This window comes from Papio anubis, chromosome 5 (genome assembly GCF_008728515.1).
Source record: "Papio anubis isolate 15944 chromosome 5, Panubis1.0, whole genome shotgun sequence".
Classification (NCBI taxonomy): Eukaryota; Metazoa; Chordata; class Mammalia; order Primates; family Cercopithecidae; genus Papio; species Papio anubis.
In genome coordinates, this window is record NC_044980.1 from 149,689,322 (window position 1) to 149,715,990 (window position 26,669).

The 26,669-nt window shown below is 44.5% G+C and overlaps 1 protein-coding gene across 2 annotated transcripts in view; it reads right to left on the minus strand.

Annotated features, from left to right (window-relative positions):
- Positions 1-13,140, minus strand: part of HAVCR1 (hepatitis A virus cellular receptor 1) — a 30,843-nt gene extending 17,703 nt beyond the window's left edge. The window contains exons 1-4 of one of the 2 annotated variants that reach the window (XM_017960084.3): positions 11,799-11,903; positions 7,680-8,012; positions 4,717-5,139; positions 1,362-1,469 (exon numbers count right to left, since the gene is read on the minus strand). In XM_017960084.3, coding sequence (XP_017815573.2) covers positions 1,362-1,469; positions 4,717-5,139; positions 7,680-8,012; positions 11,799-11,844 — 910 coding nt within the window. In that variant the 5' untranslated portion in view covers positions 11,845-11,903. Of the gene's footprint in view, positions 1-1,361; positions 1,470-4,716; positions 5,140-7,679; positions 8,013-11,798 lie in introns of both variants that reach the window. The other variant, XM_031666565.1, reaches the window with a different exon arrangement.
- Between the last annotated feature and the right edge of the window lie 13,529 nt (positions 13,141-26,669).

A 26,669-nucleotide genomic window follows, 5' to 3' on the forward strand; every position in this document is an offset into this window, starting at 1 on the left:
TGAACACACAGCCGGTGTCCACTGCTTAGTGTATGGGGAAAAAACTCCCCACATTCAGTCACGGAAGTCTTCATCTGAGTTGATGATTGTCGTTGAGGTGGTGTCAGAACAGAGAGAAAACCCAGTTTGGGAGTTTTCCCTTAATAGCGAGGACACAAACTTTCAAATCATAGCACCATCTGAGAATGCTCATGTAAATAGAAATCTGATGAATCAGTGGAAGACTCCCGGTACTTTTTAAGGTCTGGGACTTGTCAGAAGCATAGGGTCTGGTGTTTGAGCTAAACACCAGAGGGCTGGATCTAATTGTTTTAAGGCCCTGGCCCAAGGAATCAAGTCAAAATAATATGTTCAGATTCAAGACTGGTTGATCTGATTTCTAAAAACAAAGTAATATGCCTGTGGATGTTTCCAAATCACATAAGCTGCCTGTGCCAGTCAGGCATTTGGATTCTTGATGTTCTAAGGAATAATAATAATAGCTGCTATTAGATTTATCACTTACCCCCTGTAACTATGTCCCAAATCTTTCATCCCATTTGATTCTCACAAGCATTCTGCAAGATCATGGTATTACATCCTTTTTACAAATGACAAAACAGCTGGGCACGGTGGCTCATGCCTATAATACCAGCACTTTAGGAGGACAAGGCAGGCGGGTTTCTTGAGCTGGGGAGTTTGAGACCAGCCTGGTCAACATGGTGAAACCCCCTCTCTCCTGAAAATACAAAATTAGCCGGACATGGTGGTGCATACCTGTAATCCCAGCTACTCCGGAGGCTGAGGCAGGAGAATGGGTTGAACTCAGGAGGCGGAGGTTGCAGTGAACTGAGATGGCGCCACTGCACTCCCGTCTGGGCGACAGAGTGAGACTCAGTCTCAAAAAAAAAAAAAAAAAAGAAAAAGGCAGGGTGCGGTGGCTCACGCTTGTAATCCCAGCACTTTGGGACGTGGAGGCGGGTGGATCACGAGGTCAGGATATCGAGATTATCCTGACTAACATGGTGAAACTCCGTCTCTACTAAAAATACAAAAAATTACAGCTACTCGGGAGCCTGAGGCAGGAGAATGGCGTGAACCCGGGAGGAGGAGCTTGCAGTGAGCCGAGATCGCGCCATTGCACTTCAGCCTGGGCAACAATGCGAGACTCCATCTCAGGGGGAAAAAAAAAAAAACCGCACACACAAATGACAAAGCATTCAGAAAGGGTAGATATTTGTACAAGTCAAATGACTCGGCTATGTGGCTGGTGTTGGCACTCAAGTCAGATCAGTCATATTCCAGAGCATGCGCTCTCAACAAAGTCAATGGTTATCAAGGTTTGAATGATCCCAGCTGTTCAGGAAAGAGAATGCAGTTACCTGTTGTATAAGAGTACAATGGTGAGCTGGTGGGTTGTGTCCTTGTTGCTCCCAGCAGTGTCACAGGGTGGGTTTCTGCTGGCTGAGGTGAAGATGGTGAAGTGGCTACTGGAATGAAAAGAATGGAAGAATTGTTCCATTTGTGGAGGAAAATGTGCACCCCAAGAAAAATAAAGAACAAAACTAGAATCAGGAATTACCATCACCTTTCCACGGGCCCTTCTCCTGGCCTTCCACAGTGGGCATGCAGGGCTCCTACCCACCCACTTCTGAACCTTTCAGCTCCTCTTAGAAATGTATTCCAAGATGGCCTTCAGGCATTGCCCTGCTGTCTAGTTATTTCATTAACACAAGGAAATGCGATCTAGATAATATTCTAGCTACTCTTATCAATATATAAGATTATCTCACACTTTCTATACCCCCAGGTTCTCTCTAAATACACAAAGTCAACAACAGGGCATTTTATGCAGAACACCCAATTAAACTTTTATTTTATTGATACAAGTATTTCACTTTCAGAAAACAGGGAGGGGGGGGCTTGGGAATTTGCACTAACATGCTCTAACCCCTTCAAAACAGCCCCATTCTGGATTTCCTGGTCTTACTGAAGTTCAATTATCCACACATCCAGTAACTAACAGAACAGATACAATATTAATTCCTTGAGGTCTCTAAAAGCTGACAATATTGCCCAACGTCAGCCTTGGTAATGATTTGCAACCCTAAAGGTAAGGTTCCTGGCAGACCCTGACCCCAGCTCCTTCCGCATCTGCATTCTAGTCATTCCTTTAAGGGTGATTTCCTGTGTTTTCTGACTCATCTTCCACTTCTCAATTGGAAAGCTTCCATTAGGAATTCTCCAGCATAGGGCTACATTCCCCTTTCCTTTCCTGAAATCTCTCCTTTATTTCCTTATTTGCAAAGTTGATCACTTGCCTCTTTACAAAGCATTTACATGATTCCCTTCTCTTAGAGCACCACAGAAATTTAGAGTCAATTAGTGACGGTGACTGGATGAATTCCAAAACCTGGGCTTTCCTTATTGCTCTCACTGGTCTGTTTCTCCTTCCCATAACTTCCACAGTCTCCATAACTTCACTTTTCAACATCACTCTTTCTCCTGTTCTCGACTGTTTTCCTGTTTTCCTCTAGTGCTCAAACCCGTAAGAGGATGTGGCTCTCTTTCGGAACAAAAACCAGAATAACACAGGAGAGTCATGTGGGCAGTCTGTGCCCAATTGAGTTCTGTGCAAAAGACCTCTTCAGCTTAACTTCTTTCCTAAGTTTGGGTCTTTATGGCATCTTTCTTTTCTCCGCTGCTCCTACAACCATACATACAATTGTTCCATGGATGTTTTAGGCAGCGAGCAGGTAATAGGGACACTGAGCAGGGCGGATTGGATGCAAAGATAAATGTCCCTGCATTCCATTCGCTCCAGGGTTCTCTCATTCTTGGACTGTAATGTTCAACTCATGCAAACTCTTTAGAAAACTATCCAGATAAGAAAAAGCTCAATTGATACCATCCTCCAGGTTATAGCCATAAAAACCAACTCTTAGGAGAAAGGCAACTTTCTCCCCAATCTCGGCTTTAAATGAAGTCAATGACTTGGGGATGTTCTCCAAAACAAGTCCACTAATCCATCCACCTTAGCAGACACAAGCTAAGTATTAAAAAGTGAAATCAACATTGAGAAAGTCTAACAGACTCTCTAGTGTGTGCGACTGCCTGGAACAAAACTGTTTTTCTTATAAACATTTATGGCTCTAAAATCCAAGCTATGACCTAACTAACACCCTCTCTTCCAAACTGAGCTACTAGCCCAATCCTTCAGATCCCTCCTGGTTAAATACACACACAATTCAATGAGAGTCAAGGGAAATCAATATGTTCCATCAGATTTTTCCAGCTAAGAGGTTGTGACATTTGTTACTCCTCAGAATCCAGAGCCACCCTAAGGGGTCAATGGGTTTTTGAGGGCTTTGAGAATCTCCACTAAAAGTTATCTTTTAAATCCCGGAAATGGAAGATTTGAACCTATACTTGTCCTCAGAATGACAAGCTATTTCCCCACCTATAAGTCAAGTTATCCTCCATTTATATTAAATCTAATATCTTATTTACAGGGAATTTGAAGTATCAACTATATGGCCTGAACTGAAAAAATAAAATAAAATAAACATGTACATTCCAAATCCCTAAAGCCCTTAAATCCAATGTTACTTTTTCCTAAGTATAAATCACACCTTTCGCAATTTCCACTGTACATAAATAAATTAAAGGACCTTTGAAGTAAAAATGTGTAAGTTATTGACTGCCCTGAAAAAACAGCATGGTTGTTTAAGGGTTTTTTTTTTTTTTTTTTTTTTCAGTAAAAATTTTAGATCAGGGCAAACTCATCCAAACATAAAACTCAGTGCTCATAATAGGAGGCATGATCCAGTAGTTAAAAGTACTGGCCCCAATTCAAGCTAACAGAGATCAAAACCTGACTCAACAACTTTGTATCTGTGTAAATTTATTTTTTCTTTCTCTTTTCTTTCTTTTTCACTCTGTTACCCAGGCTAGAGAGTACAGTGGTGCCATCATGGCTCACTGCAGCCTTGACCTCCTGGCCCCAAGCGATTCCTCCACCTCAGCCTCCCAAGTAGCTGGGACTAGAGGCATACACCACCATGCAGAGACAGGGTCTCACTATGTTGCCCAGGCTGGTTTTGAACTCCTGGACTAAAATTACAGTCATGAGCCACCACACCTGGCTTCTATCTGTGTAACTTTCAACAATAAGCTTTTAGATTCTGTCTCAGTTCTCACAATTATAAACCACACCTACAGTCAATATAATTATCCTAACAATTAAATGCATGAAGCATGGTGCCTCATAAATAGAAAACAGTAAATGTTAACTTCTTTGAAATCAAGGTCTGCTTTCAGAATGGACTAAATGATCTCTCTTCAGAGCTCTTCATGAGGACAGAATCTCATTTATCTGACCTTTGGTTCTCTGGCATTCCCTGTGTTTTCATCATAAAACCATATGTAGCTGAATCAGATCCACACTATCCCTGTTAGATGTCCTACAATAAATGGTCCAGCTATTTTCGGTTAATAATCGATTTCTTTGAGAATCTGACAAAAAGCAATGGGTCCCCTCACTCCAAAAATGCTTATTGGTGCAAAAGATGCATGTAACTTGGGAGTTGGGGAGGATCACAAATCCTGAGGAGACCCTGATTGAAACCCAGGTAAGACCTCTCACTCTAGACCGTCCTTCTACCTTGATACAATGCCCTGGATGGTTCGCAGCTCCTCGTTGGAAGGTCTTTGGGCTCCCAAACACATCTGTTTTACCTGGTTCATGGTTCTGCATGGGCAATGGCGTTGGAGGAACAAAGGTAGAGACCATTGTTGTCGTTGGCAGAGTTGTTGTCGTTGGAAGAGTTGTTGTCATTGGAAGAGTCATTGTTGTTGGAAGGGTCGTTGTCGTTGGAAGAGTCATTGTCGTTGGAAGGGTCGTTGTCGTTGGAAGAGTTGTTGTCGTTGGCAGAGTTGTTGTCGTTGGAAGAGTTGTTGTCGTTGGAAGGGTCGTTGTCATTGGAAGAGTCGTTGTCATTGGAAGAGTCGTCATTGGAAGGGTTGTTGTCGTTGGAAGAGTCGTTGTCGTTGGAAGAGTCGTTGTCGTTGGAAGAGTTGTTGTCGTTGGAAGGGTCGTTGTCGTTGGAAGAGTGGTGCGTGTTTGAACAGTTCTGACAATTGGAGTAGTTGTGACCCTGGCTGGAGTCAGAAATCAACATGAGAATGAGCATGAGTCAAACAAGAAACAAGAGCCTCAGGCTGGAACCGTACCCTAGCACACCAATGACAGACTGTCCCAAGATGGAATTAACTTCCTGAACTCTCAATCTTGGTCATTGCCCAGCTAGAAACTGTGACAGGAGAGGGCTTTGGAGACATGCCCCTTCTTCCAAAAGAAGAGCAGATATATTGAACGGTGCATGCATATTCAGAAATAAGAACAGATGCCTCATATTTGCACTGAAGCACTTTTCTGGGGTCAGGGTCTCACTCTGTCATCCAGGCTGGACTGTAGTGGCATGATCAGCTCACTGCTGCCTTGAACTCCCAGGCTCAAGCAATCCTCCTGTGTCAGATTCCCAAGTAGCTGGGACTACATGCAGGCATCACCACACCTGGCTAATTTAAAAAAAAAACAAAACTTTTTTTGTAGAGGCTGGGCGTGGTAGCTCATGCCTGTAACGCCAGCACTTTGTGGGGCCAAGGTGGGTGGACTACTTCAGCTCAGGAGTTCAGAGTTCAAGACCAGTCTGGGCAACAGGGCGAAACCACATCTCTACAAAAAATAGCCAAGTGTGGTGACACATGCCTGTAATCTCAGCTACTTGAAAGACTGGAGCACAAGAATTGATTGAACGCCAGAGGTGGAGATTGCAGTGAGTAGAGACTGGGCCACTGCACTCCAGCCTGAGAAACAGAGCAAGACCCTATTTCAAAAAAAAAAAAGAATTGACCTTATCTTGCTCACCCTTATGAAGGAAACAATCCAAGTCCAAAAGCTAAGAGACTGCAAATTAAAGTTCCTCTTACTTAAAACGAAAATAGAGACATAGCTTATTAAGGTCATAGGTATTGGGTTCTATTATCATTGTAAGACCTTAGTGAAAGAAGATTCATTAAGAAAAAGCAATGGCTGGGCGCGGTGGCTCACGCCTGTAATCCCAGCGCTTTGGGAAGCCAAGGCGGGTAGAACGCCTGAGGTCAGAAGTTTGAGACCAGCCTGGCCAACATGGTGAAACCCCATCTTTACTAAAAATACAAAAATTAGCCAGGCGTGGTGGCATGCGCCTGTAGTCCAGCTACTCAGGAGGCCGAGGCAGGAGAATTGCTTGAACCCAGGAGCTGGAGGTTGCAGTGAGCTGAGATGAAGCCACTGCACCCCAGCCTGGGCGACAGAGCAAGACTCTGTCTCAAAAAAACAAAACAAAAAATCAGCAGTAAGGCTGGGTGCTGTGGCTCACGCCTGTAGGCCCAGCCCTTTGGGAGGCCAAGACAAGTGGATCGCTTGAGCCCATAAGTTTGAGACCAACCTGGGCAACACAGTGAAACCATACCTCTACAAAAAAAATTTTCAAAATTAGCCGGGCATGGTGAGGCACCCCTGTAGTCCCAGCTACTCAGGAGGTTGAGGCAGGAGAATCACTTGAACTCAGCAGGCGGGGGTTGCAGTGAGTAGCAATCACACCACTGCACTCCAGCCTGCTACCTGGGCAACAGAGTGAGACTCCGTCTCAAAAAGAGAAAAAAAAAAAAAAAAGGCCCAGCGTGGTGGCTTACGCCTATAATCCCAGCACTTTGGGAGGCTGAGGCAGGTGGATCATTTGAGGTCAGGAGTTCGAGACCAGCCTGGCCAACATGGTGAAAACCCATCTCTACTAATACAAAATACAAAAATTAGCTGGGTGTGGTGGCGCCTGCCTGTAATCCCAGCTACTCGGGAGGCTGAGGCAGGAGAATTGCTTGAACCTGGGAGGCAGAGGGTTGCAGTGAGCCATAATTGTGCCACTGCACTTCAGCCTGGGCAACAGCGAGACTCTGTCTCAAAAAATAAATTAATTAATTAAAAAGGACAGTTCTTTAAGGTGAATAAATTCAGCTTGATAAAAATATTCACTGTATTTTACTACGGAACAGTAAATGCTATTTCTTGGACCAATTACTCTGTTTGAAGTACATTCGGCCCTCCATATTTGTGGGTTCTACATCCGTAGATACAACCAAGACTTTGGAGGGAAAATGTACAGGGGAAAAAGAAGGATATGTTGTCTGCTGTACTGAACAAATATGGACTTTTTTGTTGGTCATTATTCCCTAAATAATGCAGTATAACAACCAATTGCATAGTATTTACATTGTATTAGGGGTTATAAGTAATCTAGAGGTGATTTAAAGCATATGGGACTATGTGCATAGTTTACATGCAAATACTGCACCATTTTACATAAGGGACTTGAGCATCTGCAGATTTTGGTATCAAGGGGGTCCTGGAACCAGTTTCCCATGGATATCAAGGAACAATTGTACTGTTTTAGGAGCTAGTTTGCTGACTCTAGCCTGACCTTGAATTATGCTTGGCCTTGTAACTTCATCTACACAAAAATTATTCTATTTCCCAAGAACAAGAGTTTATTTTAAAACAGGACTTACAGGAACCTCCTCTTTCCCTAATAAAAAAAAAGAAAATTACTACCAAATAGAAAATTCAATTAACTAGCAAGAAATGTCAAAGAAAAACTTACGTGGCCCAATCTTCAATGATATGGTGATTTTTATGTCATTGAACCACCCCCTGTGCTGAACACGGCAACAATATATGCCACTGTCAGACACAGCTGTATTTGCTATAGTCAAAGAGACATCCCTGCGTGAAAGGTTCCCCAATAGCTTATAGCGTGTCTCCTTCCGATAGGTGACGTGGGTTCCATTGGTCCAGACAATGCCATCTGGGCATGAGAAAACAGAACATGTGCCTCTATTCCAGCACATGGATGTGATAGCTCCGTTGTAGCGGCAGGGCAGTGTGATAGGTAGACCTGCCACTCCATCAACATTTACAGAATCAGCTACAGAATCTGCAATGAAGAAAAGACAAACTGAGAATGAGCCTTAACATTTCCTCTTGGCTGGGCACGGTGGCTCATGCCTGTAATCCAAGAACTTTGGGAGGCCAAGGCGGGCGGATCAACCGAGGTCAGGAGTTCAAGACCAGCCTAACCAACATGGCAAAACCCAATCTCTACCAAAAAAAAAAAATACAAAAATTAGTGGGGTGTGGTGGTGGAATCCCAGCTACTCAGGAGGCTGAGGCAGGGGGAAGTGCTTGAACCCGGGAGGCGGAGGTTGCAGCAAGCTGAGCTCGCACCACTACACTCCAGCTTGGGCGACAGAGCAGACTCTGTCCTCCCACCCCTCCAAAAAAATTTTTTCTCTGAAATTTTTTTACCTGTTTTACTTTCTTTAAAAAAATATTTTATTCATTTTTTAATTGTTTATTTTTTAGAGACAGAGTCTTGCTCTGTCACCCAGGTTGTAGTACAGTGGCGCAAAGATCTTGGCTCACTGCTACCCCCGCCTCCCAAGTTGAAGAAATTCTCATGCATCAGCTTCCCGAGTGACTGGAATTACAGGCATGCGCCACCATGCCTGGCTAATTTTTGTATTTTTAGTAGAGACAGGGTTTCACTATGTTGGCCAGGCTGGTCTTGAACTCCTGACCTCAAGTGATCCGCCCATCTGAGCCTCCCAAAGTGCTGGGATCACAGGCGTGAGCTGCCAAGCCCAGCCTTGTAAATTGACATTATAGCTGGAATTTTTTCCCCCTTTTTCCAAGTTAGCTGATATAGCTGGAATGTTTTAAATTTGAGATTACAAGCATTTTTTTATGTTACCATCCTTTTAATTTTTTTTTTTTTTTTTTTTTTTTTAAACAAAGTCTTGCTATGTTGCTTGAACTCCTGGCCTCAAGTGATCCTCTGGAGTTGCTGGGATTACAAGCATAAACTGCTGCACCTGGCTTAGCATATTCTCCAACAGTATTGCTCAGGGGATATATTTACAAGTAAAACATTTTATTGTACTGTGTGATATTCAAGCTGTTTCTCATTTTTACCAGTGTAAATAACTTCACATAACCTTTCTACACAAAACTTTTTGCATTTAGTTTTCTTAATAGGATATAATTCTGAGATTATCAGTATAAAGCGCAGGAACATTTTCCATTTTTTCATAAATATGGCCAAAATCCTTTCCAAAAGGTTTGAACTAAATAACATTCAAGTAATGTGAGTGTGTATTTCACCCTGTGTTTGTTAGATATCTGCTTACCATTGATTTTTCAATAGGTAAGAAATGCATGTGGCTTTTCAAAATGAAACAGCACCAAAGGACATACAGTGAAAAGTCCCCCTCCCACTCCAGTCCCCAGTCTGCTCTACTAGATCCAATTGCTGCATTAGTTGAAAACAGCTTTTTGATGGGCACAGTGTCTCACCCCTGCAATCCCAGCACTTTGAGAGGCCTGTGGGAGGATCTCTTGAGCCCAGGAGTTTATCCCAGCTATTTGGGAGGCTGAAGTAGGGAGATCATTTGGGCCCTGGAGAGGTCAAGGTTGCAGTGAGCCAAGAATGCCCCACTGAACTCCAGCCTGAACGACAGAGCAAGACCTTATGTCCAAAAAGAAAAGGAAAGAGAAAATAAAGTTTTTTTTTAAATTTGCATTTACATTTCAAATTTTTAATTTTCAGCCAGGCACGGTGGCTCATGCCTGTAATCCCAGCACTTTGGAAGGCTGAGGCAGGCGGATCACTGGAGGTCAGGAGTTTGAGACCAGCCTGGCCAACATGGTGAAACCCTGTCTCTACTAAAAATACAAAACTTAGTCCAGGCACAGCGGCTTACGCCTGTAATCCAGCAGTTTGGGAGGCCAAGGCGGGCAGATCACTCACTTCAGGTCAGGGGCTCCAGACCAGCCTGGCCAACATAGCAAGCCCTATTCTACTAAAAAAAAAAAAAAAAAAAAAAATACAAAAAAAATTAGCTGGACATGGTGGTGCATGCCTGTAATCCCAGCTACTTGGGAGTCTGAGGCAGGAGGATCACTTGAACCTGGGAGGCAGAGGTTGCAGTGAGTGAGATCATGCCATTGCACATTGCCCTCCAGTCTGGACAACAGAGGGAGACTCCATCTCAAAAAAAAAAAAAAGAAATTATTTTTTGTATTTTTAGTAGAGACAAGGTTTCACCATCTTGGCCAAGCTGATCTTGAACTCCTGAACCTGTGATCCTCCCACCTCGGCCTCCCAAAGTGCCGAGTTATTTATTTATTTATTTATTTTTTGAGACGGAGTCTCACTCTGTTGCCCAGGCTGGAGTGCAGTGGTGCAATCTCGGCTCACTGCAAGCTCCACCTCCTGGGTTCACGCCATTCTCTTGCCTCAGCCTCCTGAGTAGCCGGGACTACAGGTGCCCGCCACCACACCCGGCTAATTTTTTGTATTTTTAGTAGAGGTGGAGTTTCACCATGTTAGCCAGAACGGTCTCGATGTCCTGACCTCATGATCCTCCCACCTCAGCCTCCCAAAGTGCTGGGATTACAGGTATGAGCCACCGTGCCTGGCCACCAATAAATTCTTATTTACTTTTGCCTAATACTAGTATCATTTTTTTTTTTTTTTTTGGATTACACATACAATGCATGCTATTACAATTTGGTTATAGAAGTATATAATGAGAGGTTATCTTTCCCCCATAATCCCAAAGACACATATCACTCCAGAAATTTGTGTTTAAAATTTAGGATATACCTATTTCAATTTTTCCTTATCTCATAGAATGTTTTGAATTAAAGTGTTTATTTCAAAATAAAATACTTAGGCCAGGTGTGGTGGCTCACGCCTATAATGCCAGCACTTTGGGAGACTCAGGTGGGAGGATCACTTGAGCCCAGGAGGTGGAGGCTGCAGTGAATCAAGATTGCCCAACTAGGCCAGGCGCGGTGACTCACACCTGGAATCCCAGCACTTTGGGAGGCCAAGACAGGTGGATCACAAGGTCAGGAGTTCAAGATCAGCTTGGTCAAGATGGTGAAAGCTTGTCTCTACTAAAAATACAAAAAAATTAGCTGGGTGTGGTGGCAGGTACCTGTAATCCCAGCTACTCAGGAGACTGAGAGAGAATTGCTTGAACCTAGGGGGCAGAGGTTGCAGTGAGCCAAGATCACACCACTGCACTCTAACCTGGGCAACACAGCGAGACTCTGTCTCAAAAAAAAAAAAAAAGATTCCCCAACTGCACTCCAGAGTGAGACCTCATGAAGAGAGGGAGAGAAAGAAAAAGGAAGGAAGGAAGGAAGGAAGGAAGGAAGGAAGGAAGGAAGGAAGGAAGGAAGGAAGGAAGGAAGGAAGGAAGGAAGGAGGAAGGAAAGAAAGAATTGAATGTGGCTGAAAAAATCGAATGGCACAAAAGAATACAATAAAGATTAACCCTCCCTCCACCTCCCACCCTCCGCCCCCATCCCGCAGTACCCACTGTCACTATTTCCTATATACATGTGTCTATGCATATACATCTAACCAGTCCCTTTTTGTTTAAACACAAATGGCAGCATGTGACACACTGTGCTGCATCTTGCCTTGTTCACTTAGCCATGAATATTGTAATTCATAGCAGTTAAGCAATTTCTTTGGCCTAAAACTCTATTCTGGTCCTGCTCACTGGTTAATTCATAGCCATACAACAGTGCACAAAGAACATCTACTTTCATCCACCACCACCATCCCCTCCCCTTCCCCTACCCCATTCTCTGGGCTTCTAACCCCCCTCTATTCCCTTCTTCCTGCCCAGGGCACCTACTCACTTACCTGCCAGATGTAGGATGAGGCTTAAGATGACCACTTGAGGATGCATTATAGGATCAGCCTGAAGGAAAATGAGCAGATAGGCTGGTTGGTACACCCCACCAGATGGTATCTGATCAAGTCCTAATTCTCAGATTGCAACTTATCTTTGGATGATTCATGTGAGCCTGCTCTGATGGAAATGAGAGACCACATACAACAGCTTCCGAGCTCTGTTAGTTCCCTGCGGCTAAGAGCTCTGTGCCTTCCAAAGGACCAGGAAAGCGGTCCACAGAAACAGCCCCTGACTTCCCAGCTTCTTCCCCACACATAGGCTCCAAACTGACTCCTGGTCCTGATACAGGGGATCGGGGAACAAACAAAAAGGAAACTGGAAGCAGAGAACCAGCGTGGCTCAATGGCAGCACAAGAGCAAAGGCCAGCCTTCCAGTGGCAGAGCTGCACTTGCTTTTCAGAGTTAACTGGGCCTCTGGTGGACGTGGGGCTTTTCCTGCTCAGTGGCTACAACGATTCATCTCCAGCCTTAACAGTGACATTGCCAAGTTTGCCGTTAGCAAGAGGAATTGACAGTGAATATGAATCAGTGTGCCTAACCTTTCATGCCCGTGGACAGCGTGATTGAGACTGCAGCTCCTTACCATGGGATTTCAAGAGAAAGCTTCAGGAAACAGAAGTCTGGAGCAGACTTACGTTCAGATCCAAGCTCTGTCACTCACAATGCTGGATAACCCTGAGCCTTCCTGAGTTCTCTTCAAACCTCTATTTCCTCAGTTGTAAAATAGCACTAAAAATGCTTCCTCTGTCTCCCACCAAGGATTGATATAATAAGCAAAAAGGGCCACGGAAGAACTTCGAAAACTAAACCTACGTAGGCACTAACAGCACTAGCTAAGGTTTTTGGAGAATACTATATAGCAGGCTCTGTGTCAAGCACCCACATGCGTTAAATCAGGCTGTTGACTTCTGCTCTTAATCATTAAACCATGCAAACGTAAGTAAGCTTGCCTAGTACTTCATTAACTCCTCTTCTGGTCTGAGATTTCGGTAACTTCCAAGGAGGCAGTGGTGCTCTGTATCTTGCATCTCATGACAGGGTTCATGGGGAAGTAGTCTTGGCTTACTGTGGCCATGGGTCGCAGGCTCCCAGGAGTGGGAACCCCTGACTCCAGCAGCCAGCAGCCTCTGTACTCTGACATGATGTCTGATGCTACTAACTGGTGACCCAGACACTATTTGGCCTACAAGCGTTTTGTATGGCAGCGTTTAAAAATTCATTTCTTGACCAGGCGCGGTGGCTTGCCCCTGTAACGCCAGCACTTTGGGAGGCCGAGGTAGGCCAATCACCTAAGGTCGGGAGTTCAAGACCAGCCTGGCTAACGTGGTGAAACCCCGTCTCTACTAAAAATACAAACATTAGCTGGGCGTGGTGGCGGGCGTCTGTAATCCCAGCTACTTAGGAGGCTGAGGCAGAAGAATTGCTTGAACCTGGAAGGTGGAGGTTGCAGTGAGATCAAGCCATTGCACTCTAGCCTGGGCGAAAAGAGCAAAACTCCATCTCAAAAATAAAAATAAAAATTCATTTCTTGCCAGGCACAGTGGCTCATGCCTGTAATCCCAACACTTTGGGAGGCCAAGGCGAGTGGATCACCTGAGGTCAGGAGTTTGAGACCAACCTGGGCAACATAGCAAGACTCCCTCTCTGCAAAAAAAACAAGAAACAAAAAATAATAGGCCTGGTGTACATGACTGTAGTCCCAGCTACTCAGGAGGCTGAGGCAGGAGGATTTTTTGAGCCCAGCAGTTGGAGGCTATGATTGTGCCACTGCATACCAGCCTGGGTGACAGAGCAAGACCCTGTTTCTTAAGGAAAAAAAAGATTTAACAAAAAATTAAGCTAATTCAATTCAACCAGTCATTACTAACACATTGAGTTGATGGGACATGACTCAATATACTAAGGACGTGAAAAATCCAGAATTGTGCAATCGGGCAGGGACATGGGCAAGTAAGCAACTAATGAAATCAGGATGAGTGAGGTAAAGGTAAATATATAATCAGATTACGTCATTCCCCCACTTATAACCCTCTCATACCTCTCTCAGAAAAAATAATAATAATAATTCCTAAATCTTTACTCAAATTACTGAAGCCCTGGTGATCTGGCCCTGACCTACCCCACAGATTTCTTCTACCACTCTCTCCCCTGCTGACTCAGCCCCAGCCACTGGAGCTTTCTTTCCAACTTGCCTCAACCCTAAGGCCTTTTCCATGGCTGTGTTCTCCAGCTAGCTCCCCAGTCCCACCATTTTCACTTTTTTCTTTTTCATTTTTATCCTGGCTTGAATGTTACCTCCCTGGACATTTCACTGGTCCTTCAATCTAAAGTAGCCAAGCAGTCCCTCTTACTATTATTACCTTATTTCCCTTATTCCATTTTATCTGTATGTGCAGTATATGTGGTGTCTGACTATAGTCCCTCCTGTAGAGTGCTGCCCAGTAGAATTTTGGTAATGGAGTTATTCTGGTAACGGAGTTATTCTGGAACTGATGAACCAAAGAGAGTCAAGACAGGGATACGGAGCCAAGGCTCTGAGATGTTACATAACTGTACAATTCCATAAGATTTGAATTTGAATTCCATAGGATCGAGTCTGTCTCCAGTAGAATATTGGTAACGGAGTTATTCTGTGTGTCGTGCACTACAGCAGCCACTAGCCACATATAACTATTAAGCACTTGAAATGTGGCTAGGGCAATGAAGGCATTTTTAATGTTTTTTGTTTTTTGTTTTTTCCCAAGACAGAGTCTGACTGTGTCACCCAGGCTGGAGTGCAGTGTCACAACTCGGCTCAGTGCAACCTCCATCTCCTGGGTTTAAGCGATTCTCTTGCCGCAGTCTCCTGAGTAGCTGGGACTACAGACATACGCCACCATGCCTGGCTAATTTTTGTATTTTTAGCAGAGGTGGGGTTTTACCATGTTGGCCAGGCTGGGCTCAAACTCCTGGCCTCAAGTGATCCCCTCACCTCAACTTCCAAAAGTGCTGGGATTACAGGTGTGAGCCGCCATGCCTGGCTTAAAATTTTTTATTTAATTTCATTTTAATTAAAATTTCGGATCGCTTGAGCCCAGGAGACAGTCTTCGGGGAGCTGAGATGGCACCACTACACTCAAGCCTTAGATGACAGAGCTTTCAAAAAAATTAATTAATTAAAAATAAAAAAATAAAATTTAAATTGTCACACATAGCGACTGTGTTGCATGGCACCCAACTCCAGACTATAAACTCCTTTAAGGCAATTTAAGTATTACTTGAGACCAGGCATGGTTGCTCACACCTGTAATCCTCCCAAAGGAGGCTGAGGCAGGAGGATCACTTGAGGTCAGGAGTTCCAAACCAGCCTGGCCAACATGGTGAAACCCCATCTCTACTAAAAATGCAAAAATTAGCCAGGCATGGTTGCAGGTGCCTGTAATCCCAGCTACTCAGGAGGCTGAGAGAGGAGAATCACCTGAAGCCGAGAGGCGGAGGTTGCCGTGAGCCGAGATCATGCCACTGCACTCTGGCCTGGGCCACAGAGTGAGACTTCTAAAAAAAAAAAAACAAAGTTATTAATTGAATAGATAAACAAATGGAAACACAAACCCATAGAGAAAGACCATTCATTTTGACGATGGGGTGTGGGGGGTGAGAAGAATGGGTGGAGGGTGTTTCAAGTAGAGGAAATCAGAGAGAGCCAAGACTCTGAGATGTTACTTAACTGTACATTCCAGAGGATTGAATTTTCTGACACACGACCATCTCCCATGAGAGACGCCTGTGTTCTAAAGACTCCCAAATAATACAGCACAGTGGGTTTTTTTTTTTATGAGCTATACAACCTCCATGAATCACTACTCTTTAGGGCAAACTTCATGACCCCCTGAAGGATGCATCCCAGTTGTGGGGTAAAGCTGGAGGTGACAATACTTTGGCACCAAAGCTGAATTTCCAGCTGCTCACTAGAGAGCTGCATCTGCGTAAACCAAGATTAATGGCAGTGAATTGAAATGATTCAGAACATGGGCTGGGCGTGGTGGCAGGTGCCTGTAATCCCAGCTACTCGGGAGGCTGAGGCAGAAGAATTGCTTGAACCTGGGAGGCGGAGGTTGCAGTGAGCTGAGATCGTGCCACTGCACTCCAGCCTGGACAACAGACTCACTCCCTGTCTCAAAAAAAGAGAAAGAACTCAGAAAGGAAAATAATTCACTGTTCTTTCCTGCAACCACCATTACTTCCCTGCTATCTCAGCGCACACCTTACCTCCAGCTCCGGCCTCCTGCAAGACACTTCAGCTGCTCATATTCCCCATGCTTTCACCACAGCAAGATCTTCTTAGGCCCCCTCCACAACTACGGACTCACCAACTCCACGTCATTGTACCTGTAAGGCTCTCCCTCATCCCCATCACTTTATATTAGGCCTCCATAATCCAGACTTCTACAATTCCCTCCAAAACTGTCTTCCTACCTTTCCCTTCTCTTCCTGCCCTGCCCACTGCCCTAAGCTAGTTATTTTCCTTCACTTACTCCTCTGATTTCATAACAAGTAATATGATGCTTCTTTTTTATATATCTTTTACAAAGATATAAAAATTACAAGGTACCTATGTTTACCATAGAAAACATAAAAAAGGCCAGGCATGGTGGCTCACACCTGCAATCCCAGCACTTTGGGAGGCCAAGGCAGGAAGATCACTTGAGGTCAGGAGTTCAAGACCAGCCTGGCCAACATGGCAAACCCCGTCTCTACTAAAACTACAAAAATTAGCCAGGCATGGTGGCTCATGCCTGTAGTCTCAGATACTAGGGAGGCTGAGGCAAGAAAATCGCTTGAACCTGAGAGATGGAGGCTGCAGTGAGCTGAGATCACACCACTGCATTCCAGCCTGGGTGACAGAGCGACATTCTGTCTCAAAAAAAAAAGAAAAAAAAAACTATAAAAATACCAAAAGTGTACTCGTTTAACAATTATTTGTTGATGATCTGCAATATGTTAGAAATGATCCTATTTTTCTGGAATGTACCAATGAACCAAAGACCCCTGGCCTCATGTAACTTACCTTTTTTTTTTTTTAAGATGGAGTTTCGCTCTTGTTGCCCAGGCTGGAGGGCAATGGCACGATCTCAGCTCACTGCAACCTCTGCCTCCCGGCTTCAAGCGATTCTCCTGCCTCAGCCTCCCAAGAAGCTGGGATTACAGGCATGCACCACCACACCAGCTAATTTTTGTAATATTAGTAGAGACGGGGTTTTACCATATTAGACACGCTGGTCACGAACTCCTGACCTCAAGTGATCCACCTGCCTTGGCCTCCCAAAGTGCTGGGATTATAGGTGTGAGCCACCACGCCCGGCCTCATGTAACTTACATTTAACTGAAAAATAAATATACAGATTTTTAAAACATCACTAAAATGTAATTTATCAGCATATTACAAGTTGATGAATGCTAATGCAAAAAAGGCAAAAGGATACGCAAAAGCACGGTGAAGGCGGTTGGGAGTGGAGGGTTGAGGAGGCACTGAGTTGCAATTTTAAGGTGGTCAGGTTTAAATCGTGTCCACTACTTTCACCAAGAAGTTGATTATTTGAACTAAGACAAAGAACAAGGGAGTTAGCCAAGACAGGAAAAGCTTTCCATGGAGACAGGCAGGAAGGGCAAAGGTCCTAAAGCAGGAGGGTGCCTGGTGTGTTCATAGAGCAAGAGAGGCCAGCGTGACTGCAACTGAGCGAGGGACAGGGATCACAGAGGAGTGAGGGCACAGCACAAACACGTGGGGCTTAGGAACCATTTTCTGAGGACACAGGCTTTCATCCCACATGAAAGGAAGCACCACTGCAGGGGCATAGGGTGATAAGATCTAACTTCGTTTGACAAGGACCACTGTGGCTGCTAGATTGAGAAGCAGGGAGACCTATCAGGAGACTATGGCAAGATTCCAGAAGAGATGGGTTAGCAGTGGAAGTGGTCAATGAACTTTCCTCGCTCAAGCTAGAGTAGCCAGATGTGATGGCTCACAGCTGTAATCCCGGGACTTTGGAAGGCCAAGGTGGGAGGATTGCTTGAGCCCAGGAGCTCAGACCAGCCAGGGCAACATAGCGAGACCTCATTTCTACAAAAAAAAGAAAAAGAAAAAGAAAAAGAAAAATTAGCCAGGCATGCTGGCATGCAACTTGTAGTCCCAGCTACTAAAGAGGAGGCTGAGGCAGGAGAATGGCTTGAGCCAAGGAGGTGCAGAAGGTGGAGCAAACAGGATTTCCTGTAGGATATGAGGAGAAAGGGCCTAAGATGACTCCAAGGGTTTCGGCCTGAGCCACTGGAACAGCTGGAGGTGCTAACCAATTGAGACAAGGAAAGCTGCAAAGGCTGGGCTCAGTGGCTCGCACCTGTAATCCTAACACCTTGGGAGGTCAAAGCGGGCGGATCACCTGAGGTCAGGAATTCAAGACCAACCTGGCCAACATGGCAAAACCCTGTCTCTACTAAAAATACAAAAAATTAGCCAGGCATGGTGGTGGGTGCCTGTAATCCCAGCTACTCAGGAGGCTGAAGCAGGAGAATGGATTGAACCCAGGAGGCAGAGGTTGGAGTGAGCCAAGATCATGACACTGCACTCTAGCCTGGGCAACATAGCAAGACTCTGTCTCAAAAAAAAAAAAAAAAAAAAAAAAAAAAAAAAAAAAAAAACCTGCATGACCACAGGTTTTAGAGGAAATATTCAGGGTTTTAAGTATGTTGAGTTTGACATGTCTTAGACCCATGTGGAGACTGCTGGAGTTCAGGAGGGAGGTCTGAACTAAAGATGCAGTTACGAGTTATTGGCTTAGAAACGGTATTTTAAAGCCAGGAGCCTGAATGAGGTAGGAATTCAAAGGATGAGATTCAAAGGAATGCTTGATGCTAAGGACTAGATCCTGGGGACTTCCAGCATTAAAAGGTTAAAATGGGGCCAAGCATGTTGACTCATGCCAGTAATCCCAACACTTTGGGAGACTGGGGCAGGCTGATAACTTAAGGTGAGGAGTTCCAGGACAGCCTGGCCAACGTGGTGAAACTCCGTCTCTACTAAAAATACAAAAATTAGCCAGGCGTGGTGGCGCATGCCTGTAATCCCAGCTACTCAGGAGGCTGAGGCAGGAGAATTGCTTGAACCTGGGAGGCAGAGGTCGCAATAAGCCGAGATCATGCCACTGCACTCCAGCTTGGGTGACAGAGCAAGACTCCGTCTCAAAATAGTAATAATAATAATAATAATAATAATTAATTGAAAAAAATTTTTTAAAGGCTGAGGTGGAAGAGGCACCAACACAGAAATGGAAGCAGCCCAAGGAGGTAAGAGAAAAAGCAAAAAGGTCCTGGAAGCCAAGTGAAGCAAATGCATCAAAGAACAGGCAGCAATCATGAGTCAAATGCTGCAAAGGAAAGGGATAAGATTTGTCATAGACTGAGCAAGCTGGAGATTATCAGTGAGCACAGTACTTTATACTGCAGTAAAAAGATTACAAGGAGGAAAATCAGGAGATAATTGAATACAGGGAACGCTTTCAAGGAGTTTGCACTGAAAATAGTTGGACATGAGTGCCTATAGTCTCAGCCATTTGGGAGGCTAACGGGGAGGGATCACTTGAGCCCAGGAGTTTGAGGCTGCAGTGAGATATGGTAGCACTATATCCTGTGAGTCCCTGTCTTCAAAAAAAAAAAAAAGAGTTTTGCAAAAATGGAAGGAGAAAATCCTGGGTGTTTTTTTAAGTCATAAAGATAACACCATGTTTGTATGATCTGGAGACAATCAAGAGGAAGAAAGGGAAAATTTGCTGGGGCAACAAGTCAACAGAAGAGTGTGATCCTTTGCCCAATTAGAAGGTTCTAATTCACAACCAGGAATATCTTGTTGGTGCACACGCTAAGCAAGCACATATGTCTGGGGAAGCTCCAGGTTGACTGCTTCCTCAGTGAAGTAGGAAACAGTTAAAAGTTAGCAGTAAGGGCCGGGCGCAGTGGCTCACGCCTGTAATCCCAGCACTTTGGGAGGCCGAGGCGGGCGGATCACCAGAGGTCAGGAGTTCAAGACCAGCCTGACCAACACAGAGAAACCCCGTCTCTACTAAAAATACAAAATTAGCCGGGCATAGTGGTACATGCCTGTAATCCCAGCTACTCGGGAGGCTGAGGCATGAGAATCACTTGAACTCAGGAGGCGGAGGTTGTAGTAAACTGAGATTGCACCATTGCACTCCAGTCTGGGCAACAAGATCAAAACTCCATCTCAAAAAAAAAAAAAGTTAGCAGTAAGGATGGGGAAGAGGTTTGGGGAATTTGAAGACAGCTTTAGGAGAGCAAATGAAGTAGGGACAAATGTTCCACCACCTGGCAGCACTCAGGTTATCACTGGAAGTAGGAGGTCATGAGGTTGATGCTCTGTAGCTACCTGCAGCTGCAGGCAATGGGGAACGAAGAGGACACACATCAGCAGATAACTTCTTAATCTTCCCAAGTATTTCTCTAAACATCATTTCCCCTTCAAAGGCATTTGCCAGTGCCTTTAAGGCAAAGTCCATACTCTAAAAGCTGCCCACCTTCCCAGGCTGGTCACACCCTGTCACTCTAAGCCTCACAAAGTTCCAAACAAACCGAATTGCTTATACTCACTAATCTTTGCAAGCTTAATAATTTCTAACACATGAAACTACTACAAGCCTTCAAAAATCAGAAACCCAGCCTGGGCAACAGAATGAGTCCCCATCTCTATGAAAAAAAAAAAAAAAAAAATTAGCTGTGCATGATTGCACAAGTGTGTGGTCTCAAGTATTTGGAAGGCTGAGGTTGAAGGACCAATTGAGCCTGGGTCAAGGCTGCAAGGAGCTGTGATTGTACCACTGCATTCCAGCCTGGGCAGCAGAGCAAGACCCTTTCTCTCTCTCTCTCTCTCTCTCTCTCTCTCTCTCTTTTTCTTTTCTTTATTTTTATTTTTTGAGATGGAGTTTCACTGTTGTTGCCCAGGCTGGAGTGCAATGGCTCGATCTCGGCCCACTGCAACCTCCACCTCCCAGGTTAAAGCAATTCTCCTGTGTCAGCTTCCCAAGTAGCTGGGATTACTGGCATGTGCCACCATGCACAACCAGTTTTTTGTATTTTTAGTAGAGGCAGGGTTTCACCATGTTAGCCAGGATGGTCTCCATCTCCCAACCTCAGGTGATCTGCCTACCTCGGCCTCCCAAAGTGTTGGGATTACAGGCATGAGCCACCATGCCCGGTGAGCAAGACCCTTTCTCAAAACAAAACAAAACAGCCGGGCGTGTAATCCCAGCACTTTGGGAGGCCAAGGTAGACAGATCACTTGAGATCAGGAGTTCCAGATCAGCCTGGCCAACATGGTAAAACCCTGTCTCTACTAAACATACAAAAAACAATTAGCCAGGCATGGTGGCAGGCGCCTGTAGTCCTAGCTACTCAGGAGGCTGAGGCAGGAGAATCGCTTGAACCCAGGAGGCAGAGGTTGCAGTGAGCTGAGATGGAGCCACTCCACCCCAGCCTGGGCAACAGAGCAAGACTGTCAAAAAAACAAAACAAAACAAAAAGTCAGCAGCAAGGCTGGGTGCTGTGGCTCACGCCTGTAGGCCCAGCCCTTTGGGAGGCCAAGGCAAGTGGATCGCTTGAGCCCATAAGTTTGAGACCAGCCTGGGCAACATAGTGAAACCATATCTCTATAAAAAAAGTTGTAAGGCCGGGCGCGGTGGCTCAAGCCTGTAGTCCCAGCACTTTGGGAGGCCGAGACAGGCGGATCACAAGGTCAGGAGATCGAGACCATCCTGGCTAACCCGGTGAAACCCCGTCTCTACTAAAAAATACAAAAAAAAAAAAAACTAGCCGGGCGAGGTGGCGGGCGCCTGTAGTCCCAGCTACTCGGGAGGCTGAGGCAGGAGAATGGCATAAACCTGGGAGGCGGAGCTTGCAGTGAGCTGAGATCCGGCCACTGCACTCCAGCCTGGGCGACAGAGCAAGACTCCATCTCAAAAAAAAAAAAAAAAAAAGTTATAAAAATTAGCTGGGCATGGTGATGCACTCAAGTAGTCCCAGCTACTCAGGATGTTGGGGTGGGAGGATAGCTTAGGCTCAAGAGTTCAAGGTTACAGTGAGCTATGATTGAGCCACCACACTCCAGCCTGTGTGACAAAGCAAGACTGTCACAAAAGTCAGCAGCCAGTACTAAGCTTCTGCTTTACTGAGCATTATCTTTATATGGGGTTTTTTTTTTTTTACAATTTTTTTTGAGACAGACTTTTATGGCTCACTTCATCCTCCACCTCCCAGGCTCAATCCATCCTCCTGCCTCAGCCTCTCCAGTAACTGAGACTGCAAGCATGTGCCACCACACTCAGCAAATTTTTCTATTATTTTTCAGATAGATCTCCCTGTGTTACCTAGGCTAGTCTCGGATTCCTGGGCTCAAGCAATCCCCCTGCTTCAGCCTCCCAGCGCATTGGGATTACAGGCATGAGCCACCACGCCCCCTAATATTTTTACTTTACAAATCATAAAACTACTAACAGAGCTATGCCCTCAGCAGTTCCACATTATTGCATAATACCCATTTTACAGAAAAGGAGAGGCTCACCAAAAGTATGTGTTGCACCTAAAGTCACAGTTTCAAGTCAGCCTGAATACATATGGCTTGACACAAATGTACCACACAATTTTCTGCAGTTTTATTTCTTCATCCTATTTCTCACACTAAACTTGCGCAGGTAAAGTTTAAATAAGACCACTATTGCAGTCCATGATTCCATTTAAATAAAAGTCAATTTCTCAGGAAATCCAAAAAACTCTATTTTATGTAAATTTCCCTTAAATTTCTTGGCTCAATCATTATTGTCCTTACCTCTCATTTAAAACTGCGAAAGTCCGAGCAACTATATCCTGGTTTTCTCTTTGTCATAAGTTTCCAGAGGACCGCACTTACCAGTTAGTTAGAAGGCAGTTTCCCAGCTTCTCCTCCCTCCTCCTAGTCTGTTTGTAGCCCTGCTCCAAAGATCTTTCTAGATTAAGACTACATTCACCCAGAATTCCATTCTTTATCTCTTTGCCACACCCTCACATAAGAATACTGGGAAGCACGTTTGAACATTACATTTCTCCAGTTGGCTGATTTTTTACTGGACTTGATCCACTTACAAATTTAAACAGATTACAGGGAGATTGTTACAGTACTTGTTCTCTACTGGGCATTTGTTTTGTTTTGTTTTTTGGGGTTTTTTTGTTTGGTTGGTTGGTTTTTTTTTGGTTTTTTTTTTTTTTTTGAGACAGAGTCTTGCTCCGTCGCCCAGATTGGAGTGCAGTGGTGCAATCTCCACTCACTGCAACCTCCGCCTCCCGGATTCAAGCGATTCTCCTGCCTCAGCCTCCCAAGTAGCTGGGACTATAGGCACTCACTACCATGCCTGGCTAATTTTTGTATTTTTAGTAGAGTCAGGGTTTCACCATGTTGGCCAGGCTGGTCACTAACTCCTGACCTCCAGTGATCCACCCTCCTTGACCTCCCAAAGTTCTGGGATTACAGGCGGGAGCCACCACACTCTGCTGGGCTATTTTTAAAGATTCAGCTAAGATCTGGATGTTAGGTCAGACTCCAGAATTGAAAAATGATACAGATTTTGTGAACGCTGGTGCAGGAAAGGACTTTAAACTACCTGAGGCCAAGTTTCCTCAATTTATAGTGAATAAACCAAGGTCCAAACAGTGGAATAGAGTGTGGGACCCATAGAAGCCACTGGAGGCAGAGGCAGAAGTAAAAGCCAGGTTAACTTTTCCTATTCCACTGTTCTTGTTACACAACAAACAGTACTTCAATAAATATTTATTGAGCACCCCATGCGAAGAATGGAACATTTTGATTTTTCTTTTCTTTCTTTCTTTCTTTTATTTATTTATTTATTTATTGAGACAGGGTCTTGTTCTGTTGCCCAAGCTGGAGTGCAGTGGCACATTCATGGTTCACTGCAGCCTTGACTACCCCAGCTCAAGCGATCCTTCTGCCTCAGTCTCCTGAGTAGCTCAAGCACTCGTCCCACCTTGGCCTCCTAAAGTTCTGGGATTATGCGTGTGAGCCACCATGCCCAGCCTTCTTATTCATTCTTTCTATTTTTTTTTTTTTAACCCATTAAGCATTCTCACCCCCAAGAACAGGGTGCATGTTCTTGGCACCTTTGTCGAAAATGAATTCACCGTAGGTTGTGGCATGCAGCTTTTACCAGATGGGATTACAGAAGTTTTTTTAAAGAACTCTGTACACTCCCAAACCAAGACCACCACAGGACCTGGACACCGTGTTGAACTGCCTAGGACCTGGACACCGTGTTGAACTGCCTATGACATTAAGTAACGACTATATAAAATGTATGCTGAGTTCTATCAAAACATTGTGCTAGTGGTAGGCATTGTGGCTTTTAAAAATGTTGATTCTGCTTAATAATGATATATGTTAATAAAATGCCAGCTTTTTATTGGGAACTTAGACATAGAAATATTTTCAAAACATATGGCTGGGTGCGGTGGTTCACACCTGTAATCCCAGAACTTTGGAGGCTAAGGTGGGAGGATCACTTGAAACCAAGAGTTCGAGTCCAGCCTGGCCAACATGATGAACTTAGTATTTAGTATTTTATTTTATTTTATTTTATTTTATTTATTTTTGAGACAAAGTCTAACTCTGTCACCTAGGCTGGAGTGCAGTGACACAATTTCGGCTCACTACAACCTCTGCCTCCCACGTTCAAGCGATTCTCCTGCCTCAGCCTCCCAAGTAGCTGGAACTACAGGCTTTTGCCACCACACCTGGCTAATTTGAATATTTTTAGTAAAGATGGGGTTTCACCATGTTGGCCAGGCTGGTCTCTAACTCCTAATCTCAGGTGTTCCACCCACCTCAGCCTTCCAAAGTGCTGGGATTACAGGTATGAGCCACTGGGCCCGGCCAGTATTTAGTATTTTAGACACTACTAAAAAAAAGAAGAAAAATAGCCGGCAGTTGTGCCACATGACTGTAATTCCAGTTACTCTGAAGGCTGAGCCACAAAAATTGTTTGAACCCAGGAGGCAAGGTTGCAATGAGCCAAGATTGCACCACTACACTACAGCCTGGGTGACAGAATGAGACTCTGTTTAAAAAGAAAAAGAAAAGACGTATTTCCAGGAAATATTAAATTAGGCCGGGCATGGTGGCATGTGTCTGTAGTCCCAGCTACTAGAGAGGCGGAGGCAGGAGGATCGCTTGAGCCCAACAGGTTGAGGCTGCAGTGAGCTGTGATTGCACCACTGCACTCCAGCCTGGGTGACAGAGGGAGACCCTGTCTCAAAAAAATACAAAAACAAACAAAAAAAGGAAATATTAGATCAAAAACAACAACACGGTGGCTCCTGCCTGTTATCTCAGCACTTTAGGAGGCTGAGGTGGGAAGATCACTGAGTCCAGGAGTTTGAGACCAACCAGGGCAATACAGTGAGACTTTGCATCTACGAAAAATAAACAAAAATTAGCTGAGTGTGGTGGCGTGTGCCTGTAGTCCCAGATACTTGAGAGGCTGAGGTGAGAGGAAAACACAATTTAAAGCACACACACACACACACAACCACCACCACCACCACCACCACCACCTATTTTATAGGAATCCATTTTTGCAAAAACACTACAATGAAATGACAGCATATGTATGTATATATGCATATGTACCTATGTGGAAAAGTTACGGGAAAGAATCTACGAAACTAGTCAGGTCAGCATATCCTATCTGGTAGAGAAGCAGGCTGAGAAAAGAGGAACTTTCAGTTTGAGGCTATATATTTATTTGTTTGTTTGTTTTGAGATGGAGTTTCACTCTTGTTGCCTAGGCTGGAGTGCCATAGCACGATCTCACCTCACTGCAACCTCTGCCGCAACCTGGCTAATTTTGTATTTTTAGTGGAGACGGGGTTTCTCCATGTGATCAGGCTGGTCTCAAACTCCCGACCTCAGGTGATCCGCCCACCTTGGCTTCTCAAAGTGCTGGGATTACAGGTGTGAGCCACCGTGCCCAGCCATTTATGTACCATTTCAGTATTTTACATTCTTGTTTATATACTATGTACTGTTTATATACTATAAACTGTTTACTGTTTATATACTGTTTATATAGTATAAACTATGTACTGTTTATATACTATAATGCATGCAAAGTGTTTTAACAACAACAACAAAAAGCAAAACCCAATCCCAAAACTGTACATTCTTGCAAAAGTAGAGTCCTTTTTTTTTTTTTTTCTGAGACAGGGTATTTGTCTGTCACCCAGGGTGGAGTGCAGTGACACAAACATGGCTCACTGTGGCCTCGACTTCCTGGGCTCAACCAATTCTCCCACCTCAACCTCCTGAGTAGCTGGAAGGACAGGCACATGCCACCAGCCACCACACTCTGCTAATTTTTTTATATTTTGTAGAGACAAGGTCCCACTATGTTGCCCAGGCTGTTCTGAAACTCCTGGGCTCAAGCTCAAGCAATCCTCCTGTCTTGGCCTCCCAAAGTGCTGGGATTACAGGTGTGAGCTACCACGCCCAACCATCAGTGGAAGTTCTTTTACATTCACATAATATACTTCATTTTTCACAGCCTAACTACAATCATCCTTTTCTTTAACCCAGAAAGACAGAGAGAAAAGATAGCAACTGAAGTTGCCAGAAGCTAGACTTGGACATCACCAAGCATCTAGAAAAACGGAAGATTATGAAATAATGCTTTAATAAACATAGAAGCGCTACACCACAAAGCACATGTTCTTCTACAAAGAAAATACATTGGCTC